Source organism: Mirounga angustirostris, unplaced genomic scaffold (assembly GCF_029215605.1).
Source record: "Mirounga angustirostris isolate CCGP_5_RB_7025 unplaced genomic scaffold, mMirAng1.0.hap1 SCAF_5, whole genome shotgun sequence".
Lineage (NCBI taxonomy): Eukaryota > Metazoa > Chordata > Mammalia > Carnivora > Phocidae > Mirounga > Mirounga angustirostris.
The window spans coordinates 45,964,823-45,988,897 of NW_026991713.1; the positions used below are offsets into that span (position 1 = coordinate 45,964,823).

The window sequence follows — 24,075 nt, forward strand, 5'->3', positions numbered from 1 at the left end:
GCTTAACCAACTGAGCCACCCAGGCGCCCAGTCCACGGCTTTTTAAAAAAGTATGTTTCTTTCCTTCCTGACTACTATTAATAGGCATCTGTGATATAAGCCATCACTAGTACTCCTATGTATTTTTAACTTTTTCTGAGAGGCATTTACAAATCAAAGGAGAGCCTTATCATTTCTCTTGTAGAAATTCCCGAGGGACTTCCCTGATGTTATCCATTTATATCCACTTTCTAGAGAAGAAAGTGTTGGCAATGCTTTAAAAACAGTGATTATCCTTTCACAAAATGATCAGAGAACAAAGTTGCCTTTTTTTGATTGGTCACTTTTTCAGGTCTGTTTAGAGAACATTGCTTCATCCTTTTTTTCCTTTCACAAGTTACTGACACTGATTTAAACATTTGCTATACAAAGATTTATCCTGAGAGGGTGTGGGCAAGGCAATTCTACCCTGTGCATCTAAGAATTACCAACATTGAATCTGAAATATTGAATCACAACATACTCTAACTTAACATTGTAATTTCATCCATTTCTCTCTGTTAAAGATCTCTTCAGAGATTACAAGGCCTGTCCAAAATGAAATTTAAATCATGGAATTTTAAGACCATCAAAACTGGCTATTCGCATGTAAGTGTTGCTTCTATGGTCAAAGTACTTACATTTTAAATGCAGATGAGTATCTTTGACAAGCTGTTTACTAAACACCCTATCCCTTATGGGCTGAAACAGACTGAGTTCTCAGTGAAGATGAGGAATCCTCCTACACATTAATCAACTTTATCTCTCGGTTCTTTGTTTTTTTATTTATTTTTATTTTTTATTCTTATGTTAATCCCCATACATTACATCATTAGTTTTTATCTCTCGGTTCTTTACAACTGTTTCAGTCTTTTTCCATTTTCCTGAAGCTTACTATCTTTCCTCCCTTGTCCTCCTCTTATGAGATGACTTCACTTCTACATGGAGAAAATAGAAACCATCAGAAGATAACTTGCTCAACCTCTACCACCAGATCCCTTAACATCCCAGATTTTCCCACCTTTCCCCCTCCCTCCTGTTGTAACAGAAGAAATACCTCTCTCCAACCCCAGGTTCACCCCACTGCCTGTTCAATGAATCCCAACTCCTCCAGTCTTGTGGAAGAGCTCATGAATATTATGATGTCACCTGCTTTCCCCTACATTTTCAACCACTCCTCAGCTGGCTCTTCCTTTTAAGGAATAAAAGTGCTCACATCTCTCCTATCTTGAAAAAAAACCAAATCCCTCAACCCTACTCTCCCTTCCTGATAACACACTGTCATTCTCTTATCACACCTAAATTTGTTAGAAGAGTTGTCCACATTGTTGTTTCCACTTTATCTCCCACTTTGCTTTCCAATTAAATCTAGCTTTCTCCCACATACACACTGGAATTACCTTCTATAAATTTATCAGTCATTTTTTAACTATATAGATTGGCAGTTAGAGAAAAGATGCTTTGATACAGTTTTGAGTTAAAAAGTAGCTTGCAAAACATAGTGTAATCTGTTGGCTTCTTTGAGTGTATAGTTCTATGAATTTTAATACATGTGTAGATTCATGTAATTACTACCACAATACCTAAAAGGTCATTCAGCCCCTGAAACTCCTTCATGCTATGTCCCCCACCCCCGCCCCCTAAGTACTGATAACCATTGATTTGTCTTCCATCACTATAGTTTGTATCTTTTCAAGAATGTCATCTAATGGAATCATACAGTATGTGTTGTTTTGTGACTGTCTTCTTTCACTCAGCCTAATGCCCTTGAGATTCATCCAAGTTGTATTGATCCATAGTTCATTATTTTTTATTGATGAGTAATATTCCAATGTATAGATGTATCAAAGTTGACCCACTCACGCACTGAAGGACAGTTGAGTTGTTTCCATTTGGGGCCAGTTATGTCTAGAGCTGGCACAAAAATTTGCTTGCAGATTTTTGTGTGAATATAAGTTTTTATTTCTCTAGGGTAAGTATGTAGAAGTGGGATTGTTGGTAAATGTATATTTAATTTTATAAGAAAGTGCGAAACTGTTTTCCATAGGGCCTTTGCCATTTTGCATTCCCTCCAACAAGGTATGAGACTTCTAGTTCCTACAGAGACTCTCCAGTACTGAGAATTGTTGGTATTTTTCATTTTAGCAATTCTAAGAGGTGTGTGGTGGTATCCTATCACAGTTTTAATATAGATTTTTCTATTGGCTAATAGGATTGAGCAGATTTTCATGTACCTATTTGTCATTTGTGTATTCTCTTTGACAAAGTGTTCAACTTTAGCCCATTTTTAAATTGGTTTATTTTCTTACTGTTGAGTTTTGAGAATTCTGTATGTTTTCTGATTACGTATCTTTGCTGGATATGTGATTTACAATTATTTTCTCCCACTCTATAGCTTGCCTTTTCATTCTCTTTACAGTTGTCTTTTACAGAGCAAAATGTATAAAATTTTGATCCAGGCCAGTTTATCAATTTTTTTTTTCATTTATGGATTATGATTTTGGTGTCCTATCCAAGAACTCTTTGCTTAACCCTAAGGTAATGAAGAGTTTCTCCTATCTTCAAAAAGTTTTAAAGTTGTGTCACAGGATTTTTTTCCATTGGTGCCCGTGGTTCTGGGTCATGCCTCTTGGAAGAATGAAGAGGTAGACCAGATAGAGTGGTGGGCAGCAAAGCAAGATTTCTTGAGCAACAGCAAAGTGATAGTACAAAGCTACTGAGGAGGGAGGGGACCTGAGAGGGTTGCCACCAGAGTTTCTAAGTCTAGGGGATTTACGGGCTGTTTTAATCTGATTAAACATCCATGAGCATAACTATGTCTATTTAAAAATTCTGTTGGGATTTTTATTTTAATTGGGGATAATTGACATCTTCATTATGTAGTCTTACAATTCATGAACAGGGTATGTCATTCTATTTAATTAGGTCTTCTTTGATTTGTTTTTCAGGATTTCATAATTTTGAGTATACATATCCTATACAAAATCTGTTAGATTTACACCTAAGTATTTTATTTTTTAGAATGGTTATAAATTTTTGTAAAATTTCAGTTTTCTATTGAACATTGCTAGTTTATAGAAATGCCATTGGCTTTTGCAGATTGACTTTGTATTCTACAACCTTACTAAATTCACCTGTGAATTCTAGGAAGATTTTGGTGGATTCTTTGGGATTTTCTACACAGATGATCATGACATATGCAACTAGAACAGTTTTATTTCTTCTTTTCCAGTGTGTATGCATTTCACTTCTTCTCTTTGTCTTATTGCACTGACTAGGACTTTTTAATACAATGGCTTACAGAAGTGGTAAGATGTCATAGTTGCTTTGTCCTCTATCTTAGGATGGGAAGCAAGCATTCCGTCTTTCACTATTAAGCATAATGTTAGCTGCGGGTATTAGTGTAGGTGCCTTTTTATTTATTTTTATTTTTTAAAAATTTTATGAATACATTTTATTTTATTAAACTTTTTTTTTTTTTTTTAAGTAATCTCTGCACCCAATGTGGAGCTCAAATTCACAACCCTGAGATCAAGAGCCACATGCTCTACTGACTAAGCCAGCCCGGCGCCCCATTATAGATGCCTTTTTAAAGGAAATTCTCTTCTATTTCTAGTCTGCCTAGCTTTTTTAAAACTATGAATAGATACGAATTTTGTCAAATGCTTTTTCTGCATCAGTTCATATAATGTTTTTCTTCTTTAGACTGTCAACATGGTAGATTATGTTGATTGCTTTTCAAATATTGAAGAGGCCTTCCATTCCCAGGATAATCCCCATTTGGTTATGGTATATTACTCATTGTATTATTTTTGCATTCAATTTGCTAATATTTTGTTGAGGATTTTTGCATCTGTGTTCATGAGCAATATTGGTCTATGGTTTTCTTTTTAGTACTGTCTTTCTCTGGCTTTGTTATCAGTATAATTTTGGCCTCATAAAATGATTTGTGAAGTGTCCCTTTTCTATTTTCTGGGAGAGGTCTTGTGAAGTTGATGTTATATTTTTCTTTAGATGTCTGGTAGAACTTGCCAGTAAAACTATTTGATCCTGAAGATCTTTTTTTCAAAAAAAATTTAAGTAGACATTTAATTTCTTTTATAATGTTAGGACAGTTTGAGATCTGTATTTCGTCTTGGGTGTGAGTTACATTAGTTTGTGGTTTTTGAGGAATTGGTCATTTCATCTAAGTTGTTGAATTTATATGCAAAGGATGATTCATAGTATTTCCTTATTATCCTTTTCATGTCTGCAGGGTCTGTAGTGATAGCCTTCCTTTTATCTGATATTAATAATTTGTGTTTTCTCTATTTCTTTGTGAGTCTTGCTAGAGTTTAATCAATTTTACTGTTCTCAGAGAATCAGCTTTTGTTTCATTGATTTTTCTCTATTTTCCTATTTTCTTTTTTAATTAATTTATTTATTTTCTTTTAAAGATTTTATTTATTTGACAGAGAGTGAGAGAGGGAACACAAGCAGGGGGAGGGGTAGAGGGAGAAACAGGCTTCCGGCTGAGCAGGGAGCCTGATGCGGGCTCCATCCCAGGACCCTGGGATCATGACCTGAGCCAAAGGCAGACACTTAACGACTGAGCCACCCGTATTTTCCTATTTTCAATGTAATAATTTCTGCTTTTAAATTTTTAATTTCATTCTGCATGTTTAGCGTTTATTTTGCTCTGTTTTTGTTTTGTTTTGTTTTTAGTTTCTTAAAGTGGAAGCTTAGATTATTGATTCGAGATCTTTCTTCTTTTCTATTAAAGACATTTAATGCTGTAAATTTTCCTCTAAACAGTGCTGCTTCAATTGCATCCCACAAATTATGATGTTATATTTTCATTTCAGTTAAGTTCAAAACATGTTCTAATTTAGTAATTATTTTTTGACCCAAGGATATTTAGAAGTATGCTGTTTAATTTCCAAGTGCTTGGAAATATTCTTGTTTTCTATTATTGATTCCTAGTTTAATTTTATTATGGCCAGAGAATATATTTTGTATAATTTCAGTTTTTTTAAATGTCTAAGTTTGTTTTATGACCCAGGATATGGTCTATTTTGGCGAATGTCCCATGTGCACTGGAAAGGAATGTGTATTCTGTGTTCTTGGTTGGAGCATTCTATAAATACTGTTAAGTCCAGTTAGTTGGTGATGTTGTTCTGTTCCTTTATAACCTTGCCAATGCTGATTTTCTGTCTACTAGTTCTATTATTGAGAGGGGAATGATAAAATCTCCAACTATAATTGTGGGTTTGCCTACTTCTCCTTTCACTTTGGTCAGTTTTTGCTTCATGTATTTTTATGCTTTTTTTGGGGGGGTGTATACACACTTAGGATTATTATATATTCTTATATATATTACATCATTATGTACATTACATTATTATGTGATGTGTCTCTTTGTCCTTGGTAATTTTCTTTGCTCTGAAGTCTGTGTTGTCTGATAGTGACTTTCTTTTGACTAGTGTTTGCATGATACGTATTTTTTCCATCCTTTCACATTAAATCTATCTGTATCATTATAGTTGAAGTGAGCTTCTTGTATTTCTATAACTGCATCTGAGTCCAGGGTCAAGTGGGGGGACGATGGAGAGAGGAAAAAGCTGTGACAGTTGGTTCCACTCTCTTAGAATGGTAGCTTCTCCGAGAGGAAGAAAGGCTCCCCTCTTGCGGAGTTTTGAGTCCTGTAAGCTCTCATTCATGACCAAGGCCACTGCCGCCATGACATTGCTTGGGGTGGGGCATGGCAAATGGAGAAAAGAGAGAGTTAAAATGGGGAAAGATCCCTGCAGCCTCTTTTAGCATTATGAGTTCCGTTTTTCAGAACTAGTGTTTTAGAGTGTTTTTCCTGAAGCTGTCTTTGTCTGCACCCTGGCATCCACTACGGTTGACTAGAGAATACCGGGGGAGACAGGGGAGATGGTAAACTCCCTGCTGATGCTGTGGAACTTTGAAGTCCCCCTGCTACTATTTATTTTCCAGAGTCCTCAAATAGCTGTCTCATGCATTTTGTCCCAGGTTTTATTCAGTGTAAACAACAAGGCAGGCTGTGTTTGCCCCATTTTACCCAGACTCTGAATCTTCCATACCCTTTCAAATCCTTTAAAATTATTTTATTTTTGCTCAAGGACTCAACAGGGGAAGATGGTTAGCTTAGTGCTTCTAGAATGCTATCCTCAAGCCTTTTCCATGTTGAATCTGGTCTTCTGAATATCCAGGCTCAGATGTCCACTGATGAATTTTAAGTAAGTAAACCCTATGCAAATGTTCAGGGTTGTCTTGTTTGAATTCTCAGACTCTCTGACACTGGGTACTGCCCCGCACAGACTCCTTGTTGCACTCTTCCCATGCCTTCCATACTTCCACAATCTCCAGCTGCTTCTTCAGTATGGGCTTCTCCTGGTCTAGGTTGCAGACTTCTGGTTCTTCTTCACCCACAACTCTTCCTAGGTGGTCTCATCCCTCAGTTTTCCATCAGCTTGCTTATGGTTTTTAAGCACTTATCTCTAGTCCAGAGCTTCCTCTTGAGTTCATTTACATATAATTGCTCTCTAGATATTTCTGCTTCCATATATTGTAGGCACCACAAACTCACATTTCTCTATCTCAATAAAGGCACCCCCATATAGTCAGTCACCCACTAGAAACAAAATTACCCTTGAAACCCCATTGTTGGTTCCCTCCCAGAACATTAACTCAATCACTGAATTAATACTTCTCCTCCTCTCCCCCACCCCCCTCCCTCTTTTTTGTCAATTCCAGTGTCTTTTTTTTTTTTTTTTCCCAATGCACAAAGGTGCTTTTATTAAAGCACAGGGACACGACCCTGGGGCAGAAAGAGCTGCACTGCAATTGTGAGGAGCAATTGATTATATACTTTTAAGTTGGGGGGGTGGTACAGAGATAAAGGAAGTCTCTAAAGGGATTTTCCTTCGGCTGTTGTCAAGCTAAGATTGCTTTAGATTGCTTTTTGCTTCTAGCAAAGCATTAACATTAAGGTAGCCCTGAGTTCCTTGAGGAGTGTTATACTCTGAATGTCTCAGATATTTATCAATGGTCTGCAAATTTTTATCTACATTTTTTTTTTTTGCTTTTGTTCTCCTTCTCATCTCCACCCCGCCCCCTTCTGCCCAACAGTTTTGACCCGTAAATCTTTAAGGTTGCTGAGAGTGGAAGGTCTTATCTTCTGTAACATCTTCCTGCTGAATAGAGGTACAGAGATGTCCCTGCCTATGAGTCAACATTGGTCAGTTGGGGAATTTATATATAGGAGTTATGAAAGGCAGAGGCAGCTGAATCCAAGGTAGACAACATATATGAATCTCCTGGAGTAGGAAGGTTCATCTGTCAACTAGATTCACCTCGGCTCCATCCCTCTCCTGCCACCTAGTCTGGGCCATTCTCCTGTCATCTAAAATATTTTACCTGGTCCCTTTGCACTTACTCTCACTTCCTTCCAATCTGTTTTCTTGTCTAGCTAGGGAATCTTTCAGAAATAGACATTTTATCTTGTCATTTCCCTCCTTAAATTTTGTAAAATGTTCGATTTCTCTAATGCTTCATTTCTTGAGTAAAGGTATTCAATGACTTAGTACCTGTCAGCCTCTCTGTATTAGTTTACTGTTATTGTATAACAAATGACCCTAGAATGTAATAGATTAAAACAGTACACATTTACTGTTTCTCAGTTTCCATGAGTCAGAAATCTGGGCACAGCTAACTGGGACCTCTGCTTCAAGGTTTCTCATAACCCTTCCATTAGAGTGTTGGCCTGGGCTGGGCTCTTAAAGGAAGGCTCATCTGAGGAGGGATTTGCTTCCAAGATCATTTACATGAATGTTGGCAGGAATCAGTGACCCTGAGGGCCTTAGTTCTCTCCTGGCTTTTGGCTAGAAGCCTCCGCCTTGACATGGACTTCTCCAGCAAGGCAACTTCCTTCATCAAAGTCAGCGGGAGAGGGTCTCCTAACAACACAGAAGTCACCTCTTTTTTACCTAATCAAGGACGTAACAGCCCATCACCTTTGCCATTATCTGTTGGTTAAAAGTCTCGAGTGAGATCCAGCTCACTCTCAGTGGGAGGGGGTTATACAAGGATGTAAATGCTGGTAGGTATTGATCACAGAGTGATCTGTAAAGTCCGTCTACCATAATCTCTCACCTTCTTTTTCACATCTCCTCTCTTAATCTCTCTGTGCGCTTTCTGTATTGTTACCTAAACTTTTCCAATTTACTGAATCTCTGTTCAGTGGGGTCTAGTCTACTATATAACCTATACATTGAGTTTTGTCAATTATTATATTTTTTGTTTCTATGCTTTCCACCTGGATTGAAAGAGGCCCATTCCCTTTCCTTAAATTCCTGTTATTTTCCTCTTTTATCTCTTTGGGTGTTTTAAATTAACTTATTGTAAAGCCTCCTTTATTTTTCTCTTTTATTTATTCTTTCTTAGGTGAGAATCTTCCCACTCCATCTTCTGTCTCTCATGACCGTAATCTCAGTGTGCTTTGTAATTTTTAAAATCTATGAGTGTGTCTTCAGTGGGACTTATCTTCCATGGCAACACATGGAAGTTGCATTTATATACTTGTTTCTAGAGACATCACTATGAGAGTGATTTTTCAGTTGCCTCTGTCTAAAACTCTATAATACATACAGGTTCTAAAACAAGTTTTCTTTCTTAGGTTTTTTTCTCTTTCTTGTTTTTTCTCCTATTCTCTTACCATTCTTCTCACTTGCCTTTGCTGGCTCCTTCATTCAGCTCCCTGGTTCAAAATACTTGAATTCTACAGTGCTCTGTCGTACATAGTCTTCTCTTCATCATCAACATGCAGTCACTTGGCTTTAAATTTTATCTGTATTGGGTGATTCACAAATCTATCTTTCTCTCTCTCCAACCATGATCTACACACTTAGCTATTAAATGTCTAATTCAGAAGTTTGATATTTAATAGTCATCTCAATCTTAACATTACTGAATTGTTTACTTGAGTATATTCATAATGCTGAAGTGAAGGAGGCAATAGAGAGGTGGCATTTGAAGATAAAGAAGACAAAACTAATTCCAGATACTAGCTCAGTGGTCCTCAGCTTCAGAGTTTGAATGTGAGAAGAATTCAGTAATAAATCCAGATTCCTAGGCTACATCTCCAGAGATTCTGCTTTGGTAGTTCTAGGCTGGGATGTAGGACTCTGCATCTTAATATCCCAGGTGATTCTGATGCAGGGATCTAAGCACAACACTTTGAAAAACTTTTTCCTGCCTAATGGTTATGGTGGGGTTCCTAATATCATGCTGCCAACTGGGTTCCCGTTATTTAAGGACAGGGCATGAGTAAGTCTTTCCCCATACACAACTGGGTAAGTCTGGGAAATTTTAATTGTGTTACAATTGGACTTAAAATTAGATTTTTTTCACCTTTCCTTTTAGGCCAGTTTTAGCACAAGAGACATTTGTTGGTTGCACTAACCTATCTTATTTAAATAAAGTGGCTCTGACAAGATTTGCTGTGATTGATAGCAGAAAAAAAGAAAGAGTGAAGATGATTATGTAACTTTCCCAGTTCTTTATTCATCTCTCCTCATATATCTGCCTTCTCTGATCTAAGCCGTATCTAAGCTGTAAGCACTTCTTTCTTTCTTATTGAAATTCCTCATTCCCCACTATTTTATCTTTTACTTCCTAAATCTTGTAAGGCCCTGTCTTTTTGCATGTTAATCTTTATTAACATGCCCATTTTAATGGCACTATTGTGGCAGATATAGTTTTCATGCTACTGAACATTATAGATTCCTCTTTTTGGTAGAAGGGCCAGTCCCTCAGGTGAGAAACCCAAATTCATTCAAGCAGATAGTATGCCTTTCCCAAAACAACAGGCCATCTTTAAATGAGGAGTATTAAAAATTAAGCCAACTAAGATAAAAACAGTACATCCATTCTATTTCTTAACTCCAAGTTGACCACTTCTTTGTTGCTCTTTGCCAGAGTGAGAGAGAGGGAGAGAGCGCATGAGCAGGGGTGAAGGGCAGAGGGAGAGGGAGAAGCAGACTCCCTGCTGAGCAGGGAGCCCAGTGATGTGAGGCTCCTCCCAGGGCCCTGAGATCAGGAGCAGAGCCGAAGGCAGGTGCTTAACTTACTGAGCCACCCAGGCGCCCCTAGATTCAGTTCTCTAAGAAGGGAAGGAAGAAAGAGCTCTCTTTTCAGAAATACAGAAAATCTTCCAGGACACTGTAGTATTAGTGAGTTAATTCCTTTTAGTAAAGTTCTAAAGGAACATCTCATGGTCAGAAAGTCAATATACATCTAAAACATTTTAGCACCATTCTCCATTAATAAAACAGTGCAAGAATAATAACATTGCAGTGCCCTGTTCTGAATTTCATAAATTATACATGTTCCTAATGACAGTTTCATTTCCAAATCTGAAGAACTCTTATCAGAGAAACAAAATTTATAGGTATTTCAAGGTCATCACTGTCAAGTCATCATCTTTGGCAAATTATGGTAGCTTGGTATGCTTTTTAAAAAGTTATAGTCTATTAACAAACTCAGGACTGAAGATATGATGATTAGTTTCTATTACTATTTCAGAATTCACATGAAATATAATTGTGATTTGAATGATTTGAAAGGCTAAAGTCACTGGTACCCAAAGATGATTCCCAAACTGTCTGTTCCATCATGGAAAAAAAGCACTGAAGCTGACTAAAAAATCACCTGTCTTTATATCCCTAAGCAAAAGTTTAAAGCATATTTCAGGAAGAATTGCTGAAGAGGCTAGAAATATATGCTGGTCACAAAAGGCTTGATGGAGGGCAAAAGCTATAAAAACTAGCAGTTCCTCTACTATAAATATTCAGTAAGAATTCTAGGCATCCCAGAATTCTTGTAAAAAGAGGTAAGGAATTTTCTAAGGACAGTATTTGTACAGCTTACTGTTGCCATCAACATACCAAGGGAAAATTGGGGTGCCTAGGGTTGCTAGGCACTATGTGGGTGGCATTATTATGTTGTGATCTGCTTACTCTGCTGATCATCTTATATAGAAGATCTTAAGTTTGCTTTTCTTTGTTTTTTTTTTTTAAGATTTTTTATTTATTTGAGAGAGAGAGAGAGAACATGAGCAGGAGAGGAGCAGAGGGAGAGGGAGAAGCAGACTCCTTGCTGAGCAGGGAGCCTGATGCAAGGCTCAATCCCGGGACTTGGGGATCATGACCTAAGCTGAAGGCATCTGCTTAACCTACTGAGCCACCCAGGCCCCTTAAGTTTGCTTTTCTAATTGATGCTTGACCTAGTGATATTCTTTTGGCTTACGTGTACATGTTATCTCTTTCCTCCTGTGGCCAATGACAAATAGGAGAAAGAGTTATTCAGGTCCATGGATATTTACCTAACAGAAGAAATAAAGGTGAACGTATTTCGTTATCTGGACAGCCATATTAGTGAGTAAGAAGGAGAGAATGGATGTTGTTACAGAATTGGAAGTTGCAACCATAATGAGTCTCCTCAGATTTCTGTCCTCAGCTTAAAATATTCTACAAGCATTTAAAAAAATTATACATTGCTAACTATAAGCAAGATAAAATAAGTATAAAATAAGAATTGTATGAAAGGCTATTGATTAAAGGGAGGAAAGCTTAACTATTACATAAATGGTTATTTGAGGAACAGATAGGACATTCAGGAATAGAAGCTCAACTGGGTGTTAGACCTGGGATTGTATATAAAGGAGGAAATTCTGGACTAAAAGACATATAAGAATATCTGATAAATAGGACTTTTTCAAACTATACCCACTTCTGTCTACCCAAAGTCTCTGAGATGCCTCCATACCACCAAATGTGTTCTATTTGTGGGAAAATGAAGCAGGGGAAAAGGTGGAGACCAACTTATCTAAATTCTTCACAAGTGTTAAAGCTGCCTGGAGACGGGTAATTCTCTTTATCAGATATTTCTACTCATCTCAGTGAAGGTCTTTGATTTTTGTTTTCGCCTTCTCGTTTCAGGGTGCTTTTCAGGAAATAATGATCAGTTCGTGGCAATTCATCAGAAGAAGAGTGGGAAGCCAGCATTCGTTTATCACCATTCACAAGACATTGAGAAGAGCCTGGACATAACTCCACAAAAGATATATAAACATAGCTACCATTCCTCTTCTAAAACGCAAATAAACGAACAGCACCAAATTGTTAATTCAGCATTTCCTAGACCTGCATACGACCCATCTCTCAATCTGCTGGCCATGGCTGGTCAAGATCTTGAAGTGGAAAACCTTCCAATCCCTGCAGCAAATGTAATTGTGGTGGTAAGTATTGCGTTATGCTGACGCTGATACTTTCCTCTGTGGTTGTTGCTTGAAAACAAAACCTAATGGTGAATAGTTATCATCGGATCTCAATGATTCTTTACCCCAGCACTTCTCATTCCTTGATATGTCTTTTCTTTTTTGTTACTTGATTATTGTCTTTTGGCTTCCTCTTGAATGTAAGCCCATGAAATAAGAAACCTTGTCGTATGCTCTGTGCAGAGCGCAGTGCCTGGCACATGTGGGTACTTAATAAATATTTGGAAGGCAGCAATGCTCACCACTATACCACCAACACTGCACAGTACTTAATAAATATTTGAATAAAAAATGGCTTTAGGAAGGACTTGCAGTTACAGCAGATAATATTCTGCACTGAGCCTCTGTCTTCTGTGATAATCTGTTCTAAGCAGATAGGCTAAGTCTCAGTTTATATAAACAAATAGTACTTCCTGAAGATCTCTGGGTACTTGTCTCAAATTGTAACAAGTGAAGAGACCACTGAAAGGAAGGGGTGTTGTGTGTGGGGAGGGTAGTTTTCTGTCACTGGAATAAATAAGATGGTTTGGGAGTAATTGATGGATAATATTCCTCATATCCCTGAGCAGGCATTAGCCTTTATTAATCAAGATGATGCAGTGATTCCATTGCTTGTATTCTTAGGGTATGTAACCCAGGCCAGAGTTTCCCAATTTATGGAGATATCACAGCTTAAATACATGCTGAGGTTGACGCCCTGTTTAGACTACAGTGCCTCTTAAGTTTAAGGTCACAACAGGAGGATACGCATTAAAACAACAAATCAGTAGCTAAATGGTTCTTATTGCATTTCTGCCCCCAAATATAATCAAATATGTTGACTTTTAAGGCCAAGATCATTCAATTAAACCATGTTTACATTTTGACAATCTCTCTATGAGCCAAATGTAATTAAATCTAACAAACTTTTTTTTTCCTTTCCTTTATTTTTTATCTACTACATATAGGACACTTGGTATTGACAATCAAAATCTATTCAATGATGCTTTCAACTAGCATGCACTGAGTATTTATTATGATCCTGTTGTCATTTGGGGGATCCTGAAATAGAGCAAATGAAATGGAATCTCTGGCTTTGCTTGGGAAATGTCTGAGAGGAAATGTCAGTAATTCAATTAAAAAATCATAAATTGAGAACGCAAGATGAGCTCTTGTTACAAAATATGTGGGTCACTTGGCTCCTGAAATACTTGAAAAAATTTTGCGCATTTACATAAGTAACAGATGTTCTGAAGGTGAAAGCCATGTACTCTGTCTATTTGGTGAAGATAAATGATGATAATGATGTGGCTGTATCTGGATGTGCCTGTGTTAATGCGAAGGCTCATGGGAGATATTTCCTCTGGTGACCATCATATTCCCATTGTTGTCAACTCTTAAAGTCACTGTGAATTACTGTTCAAGAGGTTTGTTCTGTCTTATAATGTCATGTACTGTCTAGTTAATTTCATATTATGGAGGATAAAAGGCATCAGTGAGGAATTCTGGCAGGTCATTTCACTTTTAGCTTGTTTGTGGTTTGGAAACTCATGAAGAAGCTGTGCTTTTTCTTACGGGTGATGATTAGTTGAAGGCAATAGGTGATTTTGCTGTATTAGGCTTCCCTAACCTCCTTGATCTAGTCTCTAACCATGCTGTGGCTATGCTGGCTTGCAACAGTTACTAGTGTTAATGTTTCCTGTAATCTCTTGGCATTACTTATGCAGGTGTGATTTAGTAGGAAAACCAGGAAAATAGGGTTATTTTTTAATAAATCAGTAATGTTCTACTGACTCAAAAAGTAGACAGTCACCATTCAGTCAAGTATCAGCTGGTTTGAAGTTTCATTCTGTCCAGAAAAGAGGTTTAGAAATGAAGTATAGATAATGAAAGGGAGATAACTCTGGTGGCTAAATGACTTTGATAGAGTAATTGATGATTGTGTAGCTAAGGTGTACATGTGTTTTATATGTGTATACACACACACACACACACACACACAGTATTACTTGAGGAATATTGCAGGGGTACCAAAGAATTATTTTATGGCTTAATTGATACCAAAATGAGTAGTGTTTCTTAGTATTAGTTTCCTGAATTAGAGAAATTACCAGGATTTTTTTTTTTCAGCCAGAGTAAAAACACCAGTGCCAAATTCATATATATATATATATATATATATATATATATTCATGCAACTTTTAAGGATTCCATTGAGAGGGAGAGATGACTTTTTTCCTCTTCCTATATTTTTTTCTCTCCCTCTTGTTTCTGACATCATTAAGACAGTGAATTATAGAATGAGAAATTTAACAGGGACATGAGAGATGTATGTGTCACTCCTTTCCTGATTCCCAGTTGGCTCCACAAAGCATTTCATTAGAGCATTTATCCACAAATGAATTTTTTCCCTTTTCGTCCTTTCTTTTATGATCAGGGAAATCTGTAGTTCATTTATTCCAAGGAAACAGTGTAATTAGAATGTTTATCCCAAAGAATGCTAATTACATTTCAGAAGCTCAATTAAGAAGCTGTTATTAGGATTTCTGTACAAATGCAATATAGAGGGAATATGAATGTCCTCAAGGTCAGTGCTGTAGAAGGAGTCAAAAAAATGGCTTTAAACAAATATGTGCTGGAAATTCCGTAGTTATACATCAGGCCACAAGACCATGACATTGGGAAGGAGAGAATCTAGAGGTATGAATGAAAATGGTAGCATGGAAGCAGCTGCAGGATTTTCCAGTTCAGCAAGTTCAGCCTAGGTTGCTGAGTGAAGAATGTTCTAGCCTGGGAAAAATCTGAGAAAACTGGGACTAGGAAGGCTTTGAAATCTAAAAGGTGGGGGGATTATGGCTTACTTCATAGGATGATCTTCATAGGAAGGAAAATAAAAGGAAGAAAAAGGAGAAGGGATAGGAGGAAGAGGAGGAGGATGAGAAAGGAAAGTGGAGGGGAGAAAATGGGAAGGGATGAAGGTAGGGAGGAAGGAAGGGGGAGGAAAGAGAGGATACAGTGGCAGTTCTTAGGACAGGGGGAAGACTTCTCTAAGCACATAAGAAGATGATGGAGAGTTTCCAGGAGCCTCAGATGGTCTCTGTGAGTTTTCTAGAGTCCTAAATCTTCTTGTCTTGCTCACCATTCACCCAGACCAGCACACAGACATTCTCTGATTTTTTGACACAAACTTTCTTTGAAAATATTTTTATCAAGCAGTTGATTTAGAAGACGATTAAAACCAAATGCTTTGGATAGCTGGGTTTCAGTTACATCCTGAGATCTGCGTTATGCCTCACTTCAGCTTGGTTCTGCTGTTGACCAGTTTTTGAATTTCATCTTACAGGGAAAGAGATAATTTCTAGATGTGATCTGAAGGACTTAGAAGGTCCAGCTTTCTCATTGCTTTGACACAATAAATAAATTTTGTAGCATTTCATGTGTTATGTGGCATTTCATGTGTTTTGTAGCATTTCGTGTATTATGTGGGTAAGTAATGGTTGGGTACTTTGTCAAAAGACATACTATTATTTGTTTTTTTGGGAAAGATTTTATTTATTTTAGAGAGAGGGAGCAAGCAGGGGGAAGAGCGGGCACAGGGGGAGGGGGGGGAGGGAGAGAATCTCCCTCAGACACCACGCTGAGCGCAGAGCCCGATGACCCTGAGATCATGGCCTGAGCTGAAACCAAGAGTTGGACGCTCAACCAACTGAGCCACCCAGGTGCCTCAAAAGATATATTGTTTTAATCATAATTTTGTATTTGTGTAGGGAATGTCCCAAAAGGTGATTTAACCTATGTACCTACCATTGGAATTCTACCATATCAGGGAAGGTTTATTAGTTAGGAATATTTGGTGGCAAGTGACAAGAATCCAGTCCAAACCAGAGAAAATTCATGGTTCAGGTAACAAACATTTCTGTAGTATGTATAGCTTTAGGTATGGTTTGACAAAGACAAATAACTGACCAGGATCAGTCTCCCAGCTCTGCTTTCCCTGGGGTGACTTCATTCTCAGACTGATTCTCTTTTCTTCATCTCAGCGTGGTTTCCTGAAACGTCTGGAGTTTTATCCTTGCAGGTTCATAGTTAGTGGAAAAAAATTGCCCTTTCACAACCATCAGTAATATCCTGGGCATCTCTATGACTAGTCCAATTTAATTATTCACTTCATCCCTGAACAACTTTCAGCCCGGTGATAATATTAGGCTAATTATCTCAAACCTAAACTACATGCCCCACCCCTAGAGCATCCCTAAAAGCCCACAAGCTGTTTATGAAAGGGGAGGTTACTTGAATAAAAATTGAGACGCTATTAACAAGCAAAGATAGAATAGATGTCAGATGCCAGTTAAATGTATGCTAAAGCAGAGTATCTGGACTTCAATTTTTATTAAGACACAATAGCCCTTTCAAGAAATAATGAGGATATGAGGACTTACAACTTGGCCTCAATAATGTGATTCTTGGACTCAGGAATGGGTGACTTAGGTTGTACGCTAAACTTTCTGACAGTGACCCTATTAGGCAGCAAATTTTCTCTGACAGAGGAGATAATTCAGGTGCCTGGGCAATGTCCCAACACCCAGACTATTTGCCAGTTAGGATTTAGTGTAATCTGTTAGATGTGTGGTCCTATGTCTCAAGAATGTCTCAAATTTGTGAAAACCACTGTTGCCCGTGTACAGTTTTTGATGCTGCTTATACTGGGGGGGGGGGGGGGCAAGAATGCATGTTGAGCTATAGTGGAGGCAGGTGCATGGGCTCATTCCTGAGCTTAGTGACTGGCTCATGGTGAGCAACTCACAGAAAGTGTGATTCAAATGCAGGCTTTCGGAAAATTATGAATTATTTTATGTGAAGTGTATTGGGGTCAAATACTAAATACTGAGTCCAAAATGCTAAATGGATGTAAGACACAAGCCTACTGTAATGAAGAATGTGACTCAGATGTCTTCCAATAGCCTTGGGACGCTTGTCCCAAGTTCCTAGAGGGAAATAAATATAAAAGCCTGAGAGAAGAATGTACTATGGTGGTACCTTTGTTAAATAATAAAATGTGTAACTCTTTTTCTTGATTTTCAAGTAAATGTAGTCATGGTTTAGAAACTTCTTTTCTGTCTTCCTTGAAAATGGTATTTTGTCCATAGACCCTACCAATTTTGTCATTTTGGATTTGATCTGTGTATTAGTTGTTTATTATTGCATAACATATAACCTCAACATGTAACAGTTTCAAACGGGAGACAGTTCTGATTTCACAGAGTTTCTGAAGGTCAGGAATCTGGGAGCAGATTAGCTGTGTAGTTCTTCTGCCTCAGGGGTTACTGCAGTCAAGCTGTCAGCGGGGGCTACCTCTGCGTACTTGACTGAGCTGAAGGCTCCACTTGCAAGCTCTCTCACATGGCTGTTGGCAGGAGACTTCAGTTCCTCAACACGTGGACATCTCCACAGGGCTGCTCACAACATGGCTTCCTTCAGAGCATGCGAAGAGAGAGAGACACCACACTACCATGATGACCTAGTCTCCAAATCACACAACATCTTTCTCACTTTTTCTTTTCATTAGGAATGAGCCACTGGGTCTAACCCATACTCATGGGGAGGGGACTACAGGGAGCATGAATACCAGGAGGCCCGGATCATTGGGGATTATCTTAGAGTTTGGGTACCACGATCTTCAAAGCAAAATTGGGGCATCTTTGTATTATGCCATGGCTTGTTACATACTCTTACCTATGAACTTCAGGAAAAGTAACTGTATGCTGAAACCAAAGGTAAATTTACAGAAATTTCATCATATAATGATGGAAGAAACTATTGTCTATGAAGGACCTTCAAGCATCAGAAAACCCTCATGATTAGTTTCCAGTGCACAGATAAAGAAATTAAGGCCCCGTATCAGTAACTTTCTCCAGGTTCTACAGTTAATAGTAAGTGCTACCGGCAGAATACAAATCCAAATTGGTCTGACTTCAAAAGTCAAACATTTTAAATTTTACCATAAGCCATTTGCTTTGGGAAACTATTGTACACTTTCTCAATAGACGATTTAACTTTATGGATTACACTTTATTTAAGCTAATGACAATGTTAATTTTTATCCTCTTAAAGTATACTCATTGATACCCACAAGTAAATGTTGAAGCCAGAGAATAAAAGGTATAAGATCCATCATGGCCAGTCTAGAGATTATAATCAGAAAGGAATTATAGTGTCAAATTAGATTTTATTTTTAAGAAAGTCTAGAAAAAGAAATTCTGTAATCTACTTCAGAAATTTGGCTAAATTTTTGCTCTTTTCGTAACCTAAATTAGCTTCATCTTAAGCTATCAGATCTTCTTATATAATTACCTTTCTTTTTATCCCAAATGTTTGCATTCTGGAAAGCTTTGTGCTTAGAGTCTCCAGATATTATTGTGCCCGTGCAAATTGTCTTGAAGTAGAAATTTCGTTCTTGAGCTTGGCATAATTGTCACCATCTGTTGCTTTTCTCCATTTCTCATTACTAAAGCAGCAAGGAGGATGCTGGAACACATTCTGTCAATGCTACAGGTCAAGCTGAGGCAATATCTGTGTGAAGTTTTGACACTGGACCACTTAGTGCATCTGCTTGTTTTGGATCATTTAGAGTCAACATTAGGATGACTGGAGTCTTAAGAGAACTGGTTTAATTGATTATCATACTAATTGGATATTGGATACTTAGTAATATTTTTGTTTTGACTCCCAAAGTAATGTACTTTCATAGAGTTTCAGAATATTTAGAAATAAAGAGAAGGAAAAATAGGAATAAAAATAATCCTTAACTGTTAGATAATAATGTCATATTGATATATGTATCGGTATAGTCTCATATGTATAGGTATGGACTATTTTACAGATATATGGAATCTGCATACATAAAGCTTGCAGGGTTTTTTTTTTTTAAGATTTTATTTATTTGAGAGAGAGAGAGCGTGAGACAGAGAGAGATCTTGAGCAGGGGGCAGAGGGAGAGGGAGAAGCAGACTCCCTGCTGAGCAGGAAGCCTGATGCGTGACTCGATCCCAGGACCCTGGGATCATGACCTGAGCCTAACTAAGGCAGATGCCTAACTGACCAGCCACCCAGGCACCCCTGCAGTTTTTTGTTTTTTTTTTTACTTAGTTTATATTTTGGACATCTTTTGGTGCCATTAACTGTCTTTATAAAGCATCATTTTTAACAACTGCTAAAAATTCCATTGTATAATAGATTTACCATTTTATGTATTGACTTACATTCCCAACACACTCAGTGGTTTAAGGCAGCTAATTCTGAGGAGAAATAAATGTTGACTGTGACAAACATAGTATTCTTTTCATTGCAACTGCCTGGTTAATTTTTTTTTTTTAATTTTATTTTATTATGTTATGTTAGTCACCATACAATACATCATTAGTTTTTGATGTAGTGAGCTTATCCTAAGGGAAACTACTCTTTTTATAAACTCTATATGTAATTATAATATGGGGTCTATTTTTTCTCTTGCTTGGCCAAATTATTTATGTTCCATCAACCTTAAATCTAAAGCAAGGGAAATACTTAAAGCAATCAAAGAAGTTAGTAGGACAAAAAAGAGGATATTCTGTTAAGAACACATAAATGTTGTATTTCAGGATTTTTCATTTGAGGAAGTTGGAAAATTCTGCATGTCTTTATGTTGGCGCCTAAAAACTCTTTGTAATCTAAAATTTCCCCAATAGTGTAAAAACAAATGGTGTCAGCAGATGAACAAAGAAAGTATCTTTCCTTTGGAGCAAATATTTTCTTGTCTGGTCTCTCTCTAAAAATGGTGCTGTGGGGTTTTCCAGTTGTTAAGAACTGTTCTCTTATACCCTCTGTGAGTGACTTTGTCTCTTTTTCTTTCTTTTCTTCTTTCTTTCTCTGTTTCTTTCTAATCATAAATCCTATGAAGCATGTTTAGGGTTTCTATTTGTTTTGTTGTTGTGACTATAAAATGCTCCACTTTAAAATCTAACTGCTAATGGATAATTAGACTGGACTTTCTGGGCTTCTGACCCTGCCTGGTCATGATCGGTTTGGTACCATTTTTAGTTCCTTCAACTTGATCTCTATAGGTCTGATGGCAGAAACAATTTGTTCCTTTGTCTGGTTTTAGGAAAACACAGGAGCTAAAAGTCTTTGGAAGGTTCTTTCCCCTGACAAAGTTACGAAGCTTCCTCATCGGCAGCTTTTACCTTTAGTAACAGCATAGCATAGCTGCTGCTTCAGATGACAAGTGACCACAGGGCCACTGCCTGCCCTGTCATCCTTTCTCTTCCAAACCATATGTTTCCATGAGCCAAGACTGTTCTAGCAAACCCCACTTCTCACACCAAAATGTAAAGGGAAAGTGCTTCCTGTGTCTCTCTCCTCTACTCTTTACTCTCCGTACTTCGTTTACGACATGTCTGGCCAGCAGATGTGAAGAGGGGGCAGGTTTCTCTCACCTAGCAATTCTGGGCCACCAGCTGGGGGTCCTACATTTTCACTCAGTTCTGACACTATCTACTTGGGAGATCACATCCTTTGACTTACTAGATTGCCAGTGAATTCTAAAAGCTATCATGAGTCAGGCATAGAGAAGCGGAAGAGACGCATTGGACAAATAGAAAGGACATGGGACAAAGGGATGGAGTGCGGAGCTTCCATGTCTTCTCTGGGTGAGCTGTTCTGTCAGCACCACCCTGTGTTCGCCAACCCAGAAGCTCTCCGAACCCCATTCTTTTGTGTTTTTATGGAGGCTTCCTTATGTAGACATGATTGATTAAATCATTGGGCATTGGCGATTCGTCAACCTCCAGCTCCCCTCCTCTTCCCGGGGTGGGGGGGACTGAAAGCTCTGTCCCTGTAATCATTTGGTTGGTTCCCTTGGCCACCTGACTGTCCCTCTTTAGGGTGTTTCAAAAAGTCACCTTATTAACAAAAAACCGATTGAAAGCGCTCGTTATGAATAATGAAAAACACCTATTTCTCCTTTATGGCTCTGGAAACTAAATAATATGACTAAAAATGCCCCTATTGCTGTTAGATAGGAAACTACAAGGGTTTTAGGAGCTTTGTGCCGGGAACTGTGGATGAAAACCAAAATTTTTTTTTTAAATTATAAATCACAATATCACATCACCATAGCCAGATATCATTGTCTTTTTTAAAGAGATTGGTCATAATCTTGTGCTTTAAGTCTTTTCCAAATTTTGTTTTTAAGGTATGAAAATATAATCCAGCCATTATTCTTGTCCTAAATTGTTTCTTTCATTACCTGTGTGCCATATTTGGAACATTTGAGTTCAGATAAATAAATCAAGAAGACACCATCTACTTTACATATCTGTCCATTTAGCCTACATTTTCATATGATTGTGTCTTTTTACTAAAACAGTAAGTTAGCAACAGATAACTTCAAAGAAAAAAGAAGAGGAAGAACCAATTTTGTGGGATAGGCCACCTGCTCACAGACAGTTTCTAAGATGGCGGGAGGAGATGTGTTTGTGAGATTTGTAGCCCTCCTCTCTGGAAATGACAGCCATGTGACACAAATTCCAAGAAATCCGGAAAGATTTAGAGAATGCTGAGAATATGCATCTAGACAATCAGGGCTAAGAATCTGTCTTATTCTGGGATTTCCTGAATTACATTTATTAATGTCATCCAATCAATTATTCTGAATGTCTTGGGTTTTTTGTTTTTTGTTTTTTTGTATGTGTTTGTGTGTCTGTAGTTCAAAAAAACCCCTAATTATCTCATGCTCCCAGTATGGACCTAGTGAAGCTGCATTGCTTAAGAATTTGATTATTTTTCCTGCCTGAAAACATGGCAACTGGAATTGGGTATTTAACCAGAACAAGTTCCTGTTGGTTCTTTGTGCTTTAAACACATGTTGCTTTCTCTCTCTTTTTTAGAACTGGTCTGTTTTTTTTTTTTTAAAGATTTTATTTATTTATTTGACAGAGAGAGACACAGCGAGAGAGGGAACACAAGTAGGGGGAGTGGGAGAGGGAGAAGCAGGCTTCCCGCGGAGCAGGGAGCCCGATGCGGGGCTCGATCCCAGGACCCTGGGATCATGACCTGAGCCGAAGGCAGACGCTTAACCGACTGAGCCACCCAGGCGCCCCTGGTCTGTTTTTTAAATAGGACATATTGGGCAGCAAATAGCGACGTCTATGTTGAGCAGGCCATGAGGCAAATTCTTTGAATGTAGGCTTTGAAAAATCAGCAATCATTTTTTATGGACAAATGAATAAAAAAAAATCTCATGTGTGACAAGTGATGGTGACATCTATATTCTTAAGAATAATTTTTTTGAAATTAGATCAAATGAGTAAAAACAAGTCTATGCCAAGCTAGTTTATGAAAAATAGCCAAGTTATAGGACACAGTGCATTTTTGGTATAAGTCATAGAGACTGGGGAAGAATATGTGAGTAATATCTGTAAGGAGCTAAGAATAAATAGAAGCAACTGGATTTTCAGACATGCAAACATGTTGAATGGACACCTACTCCTTGCTCCTTGAAACATTTATTCAAAAATATTATTGCACACCTTCTAAGTTTTAGGTAGTAAAGCAGACTCGGGATAGAAGATTAAAAAGATAAGATCATTACAGCTCTGTAGTTCACATGCTAATAGGAGAAAAACAATAAAATAAGTAAACACCTGAACACAATAATTTCAGGTGGTACTAAGTGCAATGAAGAAAACAAAACATGGAGCACTGGGAGTTATACGCAAACAATGAATCATGGAACACTACATCAAAAACTTATGATGTATGGTGACTAACATAACATAAGAACAACAAAAAAACAAATTTGGGTGGCAGAGAGAGCGTGGTGGAAACTACATAATGTTGGATCTTGAGGGATTCTATTGGATATTCAAGGATACTTAAGGATTGGATCAAGGTATAACTCCTAAATGGTAGTCATGTGATAGAAGAATAGCTTTGGAAGAATAACTTTGGTGGAACTGTGTTGGAATCTCAAATCAGGCATTTGCAAATTGTGTTTTTTTCCCAGGGACTTACTTACCATCTCTGTATTTCAGTTTCCTCAACTATAAAAAAAGTAATATAATAAAACCCATCCTGTGGAATTTTTGTAGGAACTGGATGAGATAAAGCATTTGAATCACTTAGCCTCAGGACTGACACATAGTAAGATCCTTATAAAAATTGGCTGCTATTATTAGTATTATATGGAACAACGGAAAATATAACTTCTCAGTCTTTGTACCAAGAATACTTGTATTTCTCCTGAGCCACTGGTTGGCTTATAATTATATCTTTTATTTTTTTATTTTTATTTATTTTTTAAAGATTTTTTAAAATTTATTTATTTGAGAGAGAGAGAGACAGTGAGAGAGAGAGCACAAGCAGGGGTAGTGGGAGAGAGAGAAGCCAGCTTCCCGCGGAGCAGAGAGCCCGCTGTGGGGCTTGATCCCAGGACCCTGGGATCATGACCTGAGCCAAAGGCAGATGCTTAATGACTGAGCCACCCAGGCGCCCGAATTATATCTTTTAAATGCTGTAAATGCTGTGAATCACGTTTCCTTTTTTCTCTTCCTGCTGAGAGCCAAATTTGTGGTCCATCTCTAGCAAATATAGAGAACTTTATTGAGTGCCTTATTTATTTTGTGAACTAACATCATTTTTGGTGGGATGTTTACTTTTCTTCACTCATTTTTCTTCTAATTCATTTTCCTCATTTCCTTACC

General features: G+C 37.7%; 1 protein-coding gene across 1 annotated transcript in view; it reads left to right on the forward strand.

The window, feature by feature from the left end:
• Positions 1-24,075, forward strand: part of PTPRR (protein tyrosine phosphatase receptor type R) — a 240,307-nt gene that overhangs the window by 13,045 nt on the left and 203,187 nt on the right. The window contains exon 2 of the mRNA XM_045872961.3: positions 12,021-12,319. Within this exon, the coding sequence (XP_045728917.2) occupies positions 12,021-12,319 (299 nt within the window). The remainder of the gene's footprint in view (positions 1-12,020; positions 12,320-24,075) is intronic.